The sequence below is a fragment of the Mytilus galloprovincialis genome, chromosome 6, assembly GCF_965363235.1.
Source record: "Mytilus galloprovincialis chromosome 6, xbMytGall1.hap1.1, whole genome shotgun sequence".
NCBI classification, from domain to species: domain Eukaryota; kingdom Metazoa; phylum Mollusca; class Bivalvia; order Mytilida; family Mytilidae; genus Mytilus; species Mytilus galloprovincialis.
Window position 1 is genome coordinate 13,197,009 of NC_134843.1, and position 14,372 is coordinate 13,211,380.

General features: G+C 33.3%; 1 protein-coding gene across 1 annotated transcript; it reads right to left on the reverse strand.

Annotated features, from left to right (window-relative positions):
* Positions 1-690: 690 nt before the first annotated feature.
* LOC143078981 (phospholipid scramblase 1-like) lies at positions 691-12,637 on the reverse strand. Its single transcript, XM_076254066.1, has 6 exons — positions 12,304-12,637; positions 6,593-6,679; positions 5,960-6,155; positions 5,488-5,611; positions 4,718-4,820; positions 691-1,584 (listed from the first exon to the last, which is right to left on the reverse strand). Exons 1-6 carry the CDS (start codon positions 12,428-12,430, stop codon positions 1,484-1,486), a joined length of 738 nt encoding a protein of 245 aa, XP_076110181.1. The 5' UTR covers positions 12,431-12,637; the 3' UTR covers positions 691-1,483.
* Positions 12,638-14,372: the final 1,735 nt, after the last annotated feature.

Consider the following 14,372-nt stretch of genomic DNA (forward strand, 5'->3'; position numbering starts at 1 on the left):
GCCCTATATTTTGACCTTTGAAAAAAATTGTAGTGCATATGTACTTTCAATTCTAGAATAAGATTTTATTCAAAACTTCATAGTAAAAGTGGTACAGTTTTAGCCGTAAAAGGAGTTCCTATGGGAAATTGCATTGTCAATATTTACAGAAATGCAACCTACAGACCAAAAACATGAACACTTCTCAACAAATATACATAGACAAACAACACATATTCCAAGTAGTTTCAATTGGTCAAGACACAAATATGTTGAGGTTTAACCAAGTTAATGTATGTATAACATGTGTCCATGTTTCTTGGATTACTGTCTCACTGGAAAGACTTGATACCAAAAGTTTAAAATGCCAACAAAATTTTTAAGAGCACAACACAGAAAGTACAGAAAAGAGAACGGTAAAAATGTCTCTTGTTAACTATTTAAGAGAGTTATATCTTAGTTTATAAATGTTTTTTTTAAGTTAAAATCATGTTAGACAACACCTTATTTTATTCCCAATTAATAATTATAGTGAGTCTAATTGTTTTGCTATGAAGAGTGGTGTCTTCTATTCCCTGGTGAATGACAACTTGGTATACCTTAAGGTATCCATCTGCTATTTACTCTGCTACACAATCATCATTTAGGTAGTGGTTCACCTTATGTAATTACTGGTACAAAATAATTTTTGATATACAAACAGGAATACAATGAATTGTCATGGCAGTTTTATTACAAATCTCATAACTATAGTACAAAATTTCCTCAAAATCACAGACTTTCATTTTCCACTTGTATGAACTTTTAACTTCAATTGTGAGATGTCAAAGATTGATTACAATACAGTATAATTCATTATGCAAAATAATGTATTATTCTAGAGAAGATTCAAATCAGAAAGAAGATGCTTATAGATAAGATTTAGAATTTACATTCTATATATGCATACACAATAGACTAAAACATAGCATGGACATGCATATATATGTCCCATATACCTCTAATGACATTGAAAGCACCTATATTACCAATAATTCAATACTAAGTTTTATATATAGCTTGAGGCTTATTGTGAAGTATCAATGAAAGGAAACAAAAACAAATAAATTTTGGCAATAAAAAACCCCTCATTTAAAACAACAGTTGTCATCAAATTATTGCACTTATGTTTTTAAAGTTATTCTTGAACAGATGGCAATAAAATTTAACTAACAGATATACCTCTCTCATAAGTTTGGATGTTGCATGCTCAATAATATCTTACAACAGATCATTGGTTCTTTGTTGTGAATTATGCATTAAAAGTAGCAGCAGCATCAGAAAACACAAGATAATACATTTTACATTTAGAACACCCTTGAAGTTCTAGGAATATGCCTGTTATACTCTTGAAATCTAAAGATTAGGTTTCAATTTACTATTCTCAAAACGTTTTCTCATTTTGCTTTACACAGATCTGTTACAGTTTTGTTGTCATTATGACAACATAATATGCAAATATTCATCAACAGCAAAATCTCCTGTCATGTTCAAAGTTGTTAAAATCTACTAGTAAACAGGCTCCTAGAACCATCAGTTTCTTTACAATATCCAAGTCTGTTAAAACTGTAAAAAAAATAATAGAAATATCAAAAGCACACTCCGAGTTAAACTTAAAGTATATTAGTACTTGAAAATATTTTTTTGAAGTAAACTTATGTGGTGTCAGATTTTCTACTCCAAAGCAATTTACGAAAGAAAACAAATATGACAGACCTAAATTAACGGTTATCGGTCATATTTGTTTTTAGTAAATGTTGTTTTTATAAATCGGGCCATTAGTTTCTCAATTCAACTCAATTCAGTTGAGAAAGCGAAAGGACTAATTTACGAAAAACATAAACCTACAACCAATGAACTACAGGCTCCTGACTTGGGAGAGGGACATAAAAAAATTGTCCAGGTTAAACATGTTTGTGAGCGCTCAACCCTCCCCTAACCTGGGACAGTGGTGTAACGACATATATCAGAAAAAACTATAAAAATCAGTTAAAAAAGGCTTATCTTATCAGATAGATACCAAGAAATCATAAATTAAAAACACGAACAAGACCTGACAGTGTATATCTTTCCCTCATTTTAGACAAAATGATGCTAAGAACAGATCTGAGTACTAAGTTACTGACAGCTAGTTCAAAGCAAATAAAACTAATAAACCAAATCATGTTTGTAAGGCTAAACTATCAATCAATACACATCCAACCTGCAACAGATTTAGTGTTAACTAGAGGCTCTAAAGAGCCTGTGTCGCTCACCTTGGTCAATGTGAATATTAAACAATGGACACAGATGGATTCATGAAAAAATTGTGTTTTGGTGATGGTGATGTGTTTGTAGATCTTACTTTACTAAACATTCTTGCTGCTGACAATTATCTCTATCTATAACAGTACTTTCTGTGGAAAATGTTATTGAAAATCTTCAAATTTTAAGAAAAATGGGTCAATTGACTATTTTGGTCATAGTGACTTATTTTTAGTTCTTACTTTGCTGTACAGTATTGCTGTTTACAGTTTATCTCTATCTATAATAATATTCAAGATAAAAAAAAAAACAGCAAAATTTCCTCAAAATTACCAATTCAGGGGCAGCAACCTAACAACCGATTATCCAATTCATCTGAAAATTCCAGGGCAGATAGATCGTGACCTGATCAACAATTTTACTTCCTGCCAAATGCTTTGTTTTTTGAGTTATAAGCCAAAAACTGCATTTTACCCCCATGTTCTATTTTTAGCCATGGCGGCCATCTTGGTTTGTTGGCCGAGTTACCGGACACATTTTTTTAACTAGATACCCCAATTATGGCTAAGTTTGGTTAAATTTGGCCCAGTAGTTTCAGAGGAGAAGATTTTTCTAAAAGATTACTAAGATTTGCTCTAAATGCTTTGGTTTTTGAGTTATAAGCCAAAAACTGCATTTTACCCCTATGTTCTATTTTTAGCCATGGCGGCCATCTTGGTTGGTTGGCCGGGTCACCGGACACATTTTTTTAACTAGATAGGCCAATAATGATTATGGCCAAGTTTGGTTAAATTTGGCCTAGTAGTTTCAGAGAAGAAGATTTTTCTAAAAGATTACTAAGATTTAAGAAAAATTGTTAAAAATTGACTATAAAGGGCAATAACTCCTAAAGTGGTCAACTGACCATTTTGGTCATGTTGACTTATTTGTAGATCTTACTTTGCTGAACATTATTGCTGTTTAAGGTTTATCTCTATCTATAATAATATTCAAGATAATAACCAAAAACAGCAAAATTTCCTTAAAATTATCAATTCAGGGGCAGCAACCCAACAACGGGTTGTTCGATTCATCTGAAAATTTCAGGGCAGATAGATCTTGACCTGATGAACAATTTTACTCCATGTCAGATTTGCTCTAAATGCTCTGGTGTTTTAGTTATAAGCCAAAAACTGCATTTTACCCCTATGTTCTATTTTTAGCCATGGCGGCCATCTTATTTGGTTGGATGGGTCACGCCACACATTTTTTAAACTAGATACCCCAATGATGATTGTGGCCAAGTTTGGATTAATTTGTCCCAGTAGTTTCAGAGGAGAAGATTTTTGTAAAAGATAACTAAGATTTACGAAAAATGGTTAAAAATGGACTAAAAAGGGCAATAACTCCTAAAGGGGTCAACTGACCATTTTGGTCCCGTTGACTTATTTGTAAATCTTACTTTGCTGAACATTATTGCTGTTAACAGTTAAACTCTATCTATAATAATATTCAAGATAATAACCAAAAACAGCAAAATTTCCTTAAAATTATCAATTCAGGGGCAGCAACCCAACAACGGGTTGTCCGATTCATCTGAAAATTTCAGGGCAGATAGATCTTGACCTGATAACCAATTTTACCCCATGTCAGATTTGCTCTAAATGCTTTGGTTTTTGAGTTATAACCCAAAAACTGCATTTTACCCCTATGTTCTATTTTTAGCCATGGCGGCCATCTTGGTTGGTTGGCCGGGTCACGCCACACATTTTTTAAACTAGATACCCCAATGATGATTTTGGTCAAGTTTGGTTAAATTTGGCCCAGTAGTTTCAGAGGAGAAGATTTTTGTAAAAGTTAACGACGACGGACGACGACGGACGACGGACGACGACGACGACGACGGACGCCGGACGCAAAGTGATGGGAATAGCTCACTTGGCCCTTCGAGCCAGGTGAGCTAAAAAAGAGGGACAAATACCAAAGGGACAGTCCAACTCATAAATCGAATATAAACTGACAACACCATGGCTTAAAATGAAAAAAAAAGACAAATAGACAAACAACAGTACACATGACACAACATAGAAAACTAAAGAATAAACAACACGAACACCACTAAAAACTGGGGGTGATCTCAGATGCTCCGGAAGGGTAAGCAGATTCTACTCCACGTGTGGCACCCGTCGTGTTGCTTATGTGATAACAAGACATCCTTTATATTCAGAGAAAAACATGACCTTGTATAATACCAAAATCTAGTTATCAACAGATTGTTGTAACATAAAAAGTACATTTATGTAATGTTTAGTATGGTTTAATTTATTGATAACAAAATCAATATTTGTACCAATAAAAACGATATTCAAATATCTACAGTGTTGAAAAGATGCCTTGTCAGCACACATAGGCTATGGTAGAACAACATTTATTACACTGAACAGCTAAACATTATAATTACATCCATTCTACTTACACTCAACAAGGAAGTCATTTTTCAGGTTAAATAATTCAGCACCGTCAGATTTAGAATTTTTTATAATTTTAGCAACAAGATTGTCTGTAGCTGGGTCATATGCCTGAAAATTACAAATGTATATATTTATTATGATTGTTATACATAATTTCAAATGTACACATTGATGATGATGATGATTGTAATAAATAACTACAAATGTTTACATTGATGATAATTGTAATACATAATAACACATGTACACATTGATGATAATTGAAATACATTATTACAAATGTATACATTGGTGATATTAACTGTAATACGTTAATTACAAATGTATACATTGATGATAATTGTAAACCATTAATTACAAATGTATACATTGATGATAATTGTAAACCATTAATTACAAATGTATACATTGATGATAATTGTAAATCATTAATTACAAATGTACACATTGATGATAATTGTAAATCATTAATTACAAATGTACACATTGATGATAATTGTAAATCATTAATTACAAATCTATACATTGATGATAAAGAGTGTTTAAAGGGAAAGAAAATTAATTTTTCTGGGTTGTTTATAACAAAATATCCACTAGTATGATTATTTACATCGTTTGCAATGTCAGGTGCATTTCATTAAAAGTGTAATGTTAAGGGTAATTTACAGTAACAATTAATAACATTAGTTGTTAATGTCATTTTAATCACAAGATGTTAAAGTGATAAGAGTCCCCAAATGATGTAACCATAACAAGGACTTATTAATTATGTTACCTGAATTTCAACATCAGTACACCAGTTACATGTCTTCATATAACAACAGTTTGTGGTATATGTCAGTGTAGGTTCATTTTCTTTATGAGGTAATACATCAAAAATGGGATTGCAACAGGTTACTCTGTAAAATTTGAGTAGTTTGGGGTACTAGTATTACAAATTAAAATTATCAATGATAATGTCTTTAAAATCAAAGTGCATCAGACTTTTAATTGACTTAACATATCTTGGACATGCATATGATATTTGCCATTGGATATTAATTAAACACACTGTCATCAATCACTCTACTTGACTAAAGAAGTATAGTAAATTAATTTCCTTTACAGACTTTATTTCCCCAAAAAATATAGGATAACTAGCCAGCTCTTTCATATGTATCCTTATAAAAACTATACTGCAATTGCTGTGTGTCAAAAGCAAATGAGACAACTACAATCCAACAATTATGAAAAACGAGAAGATTTACCTTTCTTCTATTTTCCCCAGCCTAATGTGAGGTGGTGAGTTAACTGCCATTGAAGGAGGACCGGGTGAGTAACAACATCCACGTGAACATGTCATTGTACGGTAAAATGTAGCCACGTTCTCATCGTCACTGTTACTCATACGTAGATTCAAGTTCCTTGCAGCACCAATACATTCTCTGAACACACACATACCAGCTGTGAACGGAAAGCAAAACAATATCTTACTATGATTTGTTGATATAGTTCTACTTACTGAGAGGTTTAGCTAGCTATAAAACCAAGTTTAATCCACAATTTTCTACATAAGGAAATGCTTGAACGAAGTCAGGAATATATAACAGTTGTTTACTTTACCATTCGTTTGATGTGTTTGAGCTTTAGATTTGATGTCAGAAGAACTTTCTGTTTTGCAGTTTCCTTGAAGTTTTGCATTTTTACTTCTTTGACTTTTTGATATATACATTTTTGTTTGTTGTTCCAATCAAGCAGTAAAACAAATCAAATTTGATTAAAACTTGTTTATGACTGCATTTCCTGTCAAACAGTATAAAAGAGCAGCTCAGAGTGATCGATTATATCTGCTGAAGGCAACAGTAGTCTTACTTCAAAAGAAGCTACATGTATGTACTTACATTCCTTAATGCTGAGTATTTCATCCTGATCAGTACCAGTTGTGTATATACTAAAAGAAGCTTGTCGAGGTGTACAGCACAAAAACACTGAAAATCAAGAAAACAACACTGAACATTATTTATATGGATGACGAATGGTGTTTGGAGTTATTCCACCAGTACTGTATGTAAGTAAATTGTAACCTGAACCTAACAGTGACTTCTGGGAAAGACTGGCTGACAACCAAGAATAAAATGGTGACGTCTGGAGAGATCGGTGGCATTCAATGAAGATCGAAACAAGGGTTTGGCACCCCAACACACTGTTCCTGTGAAGGTAAACCATACCAAGCTACAACACAGAATAACGAGCAATACCCCCATGGTCTTCAAAGATGGGAGAGGAAGATAGACCCATTGAACAGGACAAAACGGTAACAACTCGGCTAATCCAACGGACTTTGGCTGGAACAACGGCAAGAAACCAAGTGTCATTGAGAAAGGTTTGCAAGAACTTAAAAGGTTTAAAGATACACCAGACAAGAACTGAGTTTGGACTTGGGAAGCAGCATGAGACGACGAAGGACTACAGCTATGAAGCACACTACATTGCAGAGGATATCTTACCTAATGAAGCTACTGAGATCAACATTGAGGAGGAGCAATAGAATCAAAACCACAGAAAACATCGACAGTACCTTCAACACGCAGAAGTAAAGAATAAACTCATCATAGATACCAGGACTAAATTTTGTATGTACGCCAGATGCGCGTTTCGTCTCCAAAAGACTCATCAATGACGCTCGAATCCAAAAGAGTTGAAAAGGCCAAACAAAGTACGAAGTTGAAGAGCATTGAGAACCAAAATTCCTAAAAGTTTTGTCAAATACAGCTAAGGTAATCTATGCCTGAGGTAGAAAAGCCTTAGTATTTCAAAAATTCAAAGTCTTTTTCAACTCTTGTGATTTTTAGGATACATCCGTCTTAACTTAACTTCAGTTGTTTTGTTTATAAAAGGATATAAGTAAAAAGAATGGACAGTCTCTATAACACGTTCATTGTACTTATAAACACTTATATCATGTTTCAAACTCAATTCTTGGTTAAGAGTGCATAGTTTTGTGAAATAACAATAGCCCCACATATGCGTGACTTCTGAGATCAACATTGTTTATGGGATGTTCCTTTATTTTTTATGGATGCTATTGTAATGATATTTATTTTATTAGGGTTAACAAAATTAATGCCATGTCGTTGTAGGAAGGTTTGATTAACGTTTAAATTAACGCTTTCAAGTAAACAGTAAAAAAACAGATAATTCTGTATTCAGATCTTTCAAAATGCCAAATCAAAAGTCTTGTTACTGAGTAAATTTAGTGCATATGTATTGTTTTTCGTTAAGAAACGGAATTGAACATTACAGGAAGAACAATAAGGTGAATGAGTGTGACAGCAACTCTTCTTCCTTTTAAAACAAACATATCCTCCATGACAACTGACAGATGCTGTGCGATTACTAATAAGAGCGATTCACCAAAGATAACGATAGAAGATGACGTAATCACCAAAAGGTAAACAATGAACAAAACTAAAAAACAGTTGTTGAACGGATTTAATATTTCGATTTGGTTATACTAATTATTCGCATACTTTTCTTTTCAAGTGCTCTAACGCAACGAACTCGATAATAATATTAAGGAAATTTTAGTTCCCGTATAATGTTTTGTAGTAATCAGTAAGCAACTGGTCTGATAAAAGTGCAATTGTACTAAAAATTTACAAGACTGATCTTTCTAGTTGTATGTAAAGCTACTGACTATATCAGAAAAAAAAACAGTTGTTATCTATTCGTTTGATGTGTTTGAGCTCTTGATTGATTTTGCCATTTGATTAGGGACTTTCAGTTTTGAATTTTCCTCGGAGATCAGTATTTTTGTGATTTTACTTTTTTAGAGATCTTTGATGAAGACCTAAACATTTCTAAACACGATCTTAGATAACACACTAACTGAATATGTACAGATCGAGAAAGATAACATTATTATCAACAATTGTATATGCAGTAGGAAGAGAACGATTTGAAAGGCACTGTGGGTACCACCAAACATAACCAACGTCAACAAGAAATACAAACATTCAGAACCGAAATGATTTCGCAAAGCAGTATAGAAGAGCAAACGAGGAGGAAAAAGAATGGTCGAATGAGCTAAGATCAATACTGAATAAAGAAGAAAAAATCTACGAAGAGCAGAAAGAATGAGGAAAGCAAGGAGAGCAAGACATTCAAGAGGGAAGAAGAGAGGAATGTGTGTTACCAACCCATACAAGTTTACCAAAGCAACACAGGACGGAAAAGGCGGGATCAGTAAAAAGCACAAAAGAGGAACTGGAAAAACATCTACAGAAACACACAGTGACGAAAGTCAGTGGGGACATCTAGGAAACTGCGAAAGGATAGTAAATGTGCCAGAAATACCAATGAATATTAATGTACCATCATGGAAAGAAGTGTCAGATGTAGTGAAGAAAGATAGGTCTGCATCATCACCGGGACCAAATGACATCCCGTATAAAGTATATTAAAACTTTCCAAAGATTTTGAAACACCTATGGAGGCTTCTGAAAGTGGTGTGAAGGAAATATCCCGTCATGTTGGCAGAAAGCAGAGGGGTGTTATATTGTAAAAGAAGCAAAACCAGAAGGCATCACACTATTTCGAACAATCTCCATAAAAAATGAACAAGGAGATATCTTTTTCTCTATCATGGCTAGAAGGATGACATCATATATGACATATAACAACTATGTAGAGGGCGGATTACCAGGATCATCAGGATGCATTGAACAAACAATCATCCTTTCACAACTGATTCAAGAGACCAAAGTGAACAAGAAAGACCTTACAGTAGTATGGTTAGATTTGGCCAACGCCTATGGCACTTTTCCTCACATGCTAATACCGGAGTCATTAGCTCATTACCATATTCTCTAATCTCTGTGGGATTTAGCTGTGGTTTACAACAAGCATATTTACAATAACAAATAATTGCAAAAAGGAATACTAGCAGTAACTTGATGTTCCATCTCAGTTATCTTGTTTGTGACGGGAATGAATATGATAATTAAATCTGGATAGAGAGAACCTAGAGGCCCCAAAACAACAACCAAAATTAGACAACCACCAAATAGAGGGTTCATTGACGATTTAACGATCACTATATATACCAAAGTCCAGGCTAGATGGTTGTTAAAGGCCTTGGAAGAGACAGTAACATAGGCAAGAATGGCTTTTAAGCAAAAGAAGTCTAGAGCTCTAAAAATAAGAAAAGGGAAGAGCACACAAAGTAAAACTGAATGTGCAAGCAGAATTCATTCAATCAATAATTGACAATCCCAACAAGTGCATAGGAAAGTGTTTTGATGACTCTTTAAGTGACAGTATCAGGAGATATGAACAACAGGTTTCAGAGGGAAAGGGGGAACATCGACAAGACAGGTTTACCAGGAAAATAAAGGCATAGATATACCAACATAGACTCCTGCCAAGGATATCATGGCCACTTATGTTGACAACAGTTGAGAAGCTTGAAAGAACCATCAACAGACATCTAAGGAAATGGTTATGTGTCCCTTCAAGTTTTACAACTGTATGACTGTACAGCAGTACCGCCAAGTTGCAACTACCGGTAACATCTATAGTAGAACAATTCAAAGTTAGCAAACTCGCCTTGTGATGACATAGAAAGAATCCAGAGATGAAAAAGTAAGAACAGCAGGTGTTCAAGTAAGAACAGGACGAAAGTGGTCAGCCTACAAAGCAGTACATTTTGGACAAAAATCGAAAACAGACAAGGAACAATTGTGAAGCAAGTAAATTACAAAATCCCAAAAGCAAGAAGAACAGCTAATAGCCTAATGTACACCGGTTTCCTTTGAAACAATCCCATACTTCTTTACAGATATGTATAACAAATACATGATACAAACTTGAATATACGGACTTGAAATTAAACTGGATAAAACTTATTTGAAAATCTAATGACAAGCAAATTATATCTCTTCCACAAATTTTCTGATGAGGTACCATAAAAACTATCGTTACTGGTCCCTATAGTAGGGCCTCCTATCTCTGATATAATACTGATATTGGCATACAGTTTATTTCTACTACCCGAAACCTTTACCGAAAATTGGAAGTTTATAATCTACTAAACATTTATTTACTTTCGGAGACACCGTATAAAAAACGTAATATAAACATGGTAAACAGATGATCTATCAAGCTGTCTCTATCTTATATTAGAACGATCAAGAGAAAAGTACAATAATTAAGAATCATATTACCCCGAGGTAAACAAAACCCTTGATATTAGACTAACGAAATTAGCTAGAGGCACATATGTCGAATACGTGTAAAGCTCAAATTAAGTAGATCTTTCATCTTTAAAGCAAATCATTCAGGATGTAACCGAAAGAGAAATGACGGAGATTTAAAAAGTGTTCTTAGCAACGTTGCTTTTTTGAAACACAACAGGTGCATGTAACAACGCAAAACAAAGCAAATAGTTGAATAATGCCTCCAATTTGAACTTTAAGAGAAAACACAAACTTCTTTTTGAACTTCTCAGTTCTGCTTACATACAACACTGAACCTGGGAACAGTATATCTATGTTCCTGACTGAACTTATGAAGACAACTTGGAGATTATCAATAAACACACTTTCTATGCCAGAATTCATTGCAGAAGAAATTTTTATAACTTGTATATATATATATATATATATATATATATATATATATATATATATATATATATATATATATATATATATATATATATAGTGCACAGGTAGCATATTGGCAGATATATATCGTGTTCGAGAAATTGATAAGATACTTATTTGATGGTTATTCAAACACACATACTCTATAACGAAGGATTTTCACATACCCCATATTCTAATATTGTTGATTTTGAATACTTAAGTATTATATTGGGACATACGACATGTATTTGATGTAAGAATAGAGTTAACTGTTTGGATTTTGATTGAAAAAGGCTTGCCTTTATATCGTTTACACACATGTAGTATCATTTTTGATAAACTTTTAAATTGTTGAAAGTTAAGTGTATAGAACCTGCAATTATATAACTTATGCATATTTTCAATTGTCATAAGACAAAATATGCAAACAATCATAATTAATATTATATCTTCAAGGTAAGATTTTATCTGTTCTTATACATAATTGCAACTGGGTTTTAGCCTGCGGTTAGATCTGCAAATGTGTCGAACTAATAAGTTGCATATTCTCAGTCTAGTCTCAAACCCCTCCCCAAAATCCCGGCTCCTCCGCAAGTGTGTGTCCAATTTCAAAATAGTTGTTTGAATGATTGATTGTTGGTGTTTTAACGCCACTTTTAAGCATCACTTTTCTGCTATTCCGTGGCGGCCAGTTTTTATTGGTGGAGGAAGCCAGAGTGCCAAGAGAAAACCACCGACCTTCAATAGGAAAATTTAACTTACAACCATAGTCAATTAAGATTGGAATTGAGTGCACTCATACGAGAGGGGTTCGAACTCACAACCTCAGTGTTGATTGCCTAGTGATTACAGTTATTGTAGTAGAACTACAAAGACCACTTGACCAACCCCTCAAGATAGTTAGATACAAGTCTACCTATACACGTCAACCCAGCCGGTACACGTAAACATATAAACATACGAACCTTCACATACATTGACATTCCGACTGACTAGAACTTCAGATAAAGTTGCGAGTTCTCTCAGGCCATTGGGCAGTTCTTTCCTGTCTCCTTTACAGGGTTGATGAGTTTCGGGCACAATGTATGCCATCTGACTGCCACACTAACATACCAATACGTGACAGCCGGCAGGTGAATTTAATTATGTGACCGTTTAATAGTCGCCGTGACAATCGGGATAGTTGAAGATTGTCACTTTACAAATCAATTTGCTACCATTCGTATAAATCATTTAATCAAATAATTAAACATTCTTAGTTGTTATTTCTTTAAACTTGTGTACATAGTTATTGACATGTGCCGGATGTAAACATTGTAAATTATATGGGAGGTAAGTCCTTTTACTAATATTATTTCCAATCGTAACTACTCGGCCATTCTCGCTACGCAGTATTTCTTCGTGCAACCAGAAAGGCCGAGTTGTTCCGATTGATATTATTTCTTGACAGTTTAAAAGGCGGCAAAGTCCAAGATGGATTTGAAAGTACAGAATAAAGCCGTTTCTTCTTAAACGAAACACATTACACCTATATTCGTTACTCTTCCACAGTATAAATATTTATGACTGTTGTTAAAATTTGTATATTGTATTTTTGTTATTCAAAGTTTACTTAGTTAGTGTTATATCTCGTCTCACTATTTTATATATATACCAGCTTTGATAAGTGTTTGGTATGACTATAAATTTTTACTTCTGTTCTCGTACTATGAACAGCAAAATTATTTATTTTGTAAAAAAATGTTTCTGTATATGTAACGGTTTATTTCTTTCTCTGTGATATTTTATCCTGAGGATAATTTGTCCCGGTAATTTTTTTCCAGGCATGGTATTTCACAGGTTGATTTTTTCCTGATGAATGAAAATCTATCTGTGTTATGCGGATAGTATATATATGTACCAGTATACATTTGCCGTACTCTATTTCACAGAACCGTGTGAAATAGAATCCCATTAACTACTATATAACTTACTCACAATCAATATATACCTGACTATAATTATAAAATGTTTCACAAAGGTAGACCAAATTTGCATAATTTATCAAAGGGAGGTAATTATGAGCAATTTATATTTTAAAGATATTAATATAATATATTTCTGAATCTATTTTATAGTGAAATTTTTCCTTGAATCTTATTTTTTATATATTCATTTATATAAAAAGATGACTTACAACTTGATTTAATAAGACAGATAACATTTCACAGGTAAAAACTATGCAGCTGTTAAACATGCTTTTGTTCCAATATATTGTTATGCTATGATTTATCTGATTTCCATATAATCAACAACTACATGTCTGTCCCCAGACAAAACTATTTATATAGTTAAAAATATCATCATAATCAAATTCTTCTATTATTGTTTAAAACAGTAGTAATGCAACTATACTTCTACCTTACTTTTAAATTTATATTTGTACTGAGATCTGAAAACAACTCACTTTTAAATACATGTATTACACTAACCTCAGTCAGGATCCTACTTCGTCAAAATTATCTCCCCATTACGCCAGTTCATTTTCACAATCGTAAAAATGGAAGCCATTGTAGCGATGACGCGCTACCAATTTTGCTCTTGGAAACCGATAAATTTATCCACATTGCACCAATACGATCCTTATATGTCAGTTATATTTTAAAAGACAAATGTATCAACTAGCTAATGAGCATCAGTTAATGATCTTGTCTGCATTGATTCAACTTAAAACTATTGTCTGATCGGTTGTTAGGTGGAATTTTCGAAAAATCATAAACATTTAAAAAAAATCTAATTAAATATTTCGTGGAAGGGCAGACTAGATTTTTTTAGTGGTTGAAGACTATAAACCCTAGTTATCACACACAAAAAATTAGAATTTTTCGAAGATATGCATTTTCATCATCCAACTTGTAAGACTGTCGTCAAGTACTTTCAGTAAAAAAATAGCTATTCGAACACACCTTCCCTGTTTGTGTGACTCATTAGATAGGTATTTCACTTGACCCATATATTTCATCTTTTAGTACTGTTATTTTTTGTGTTATAAAGT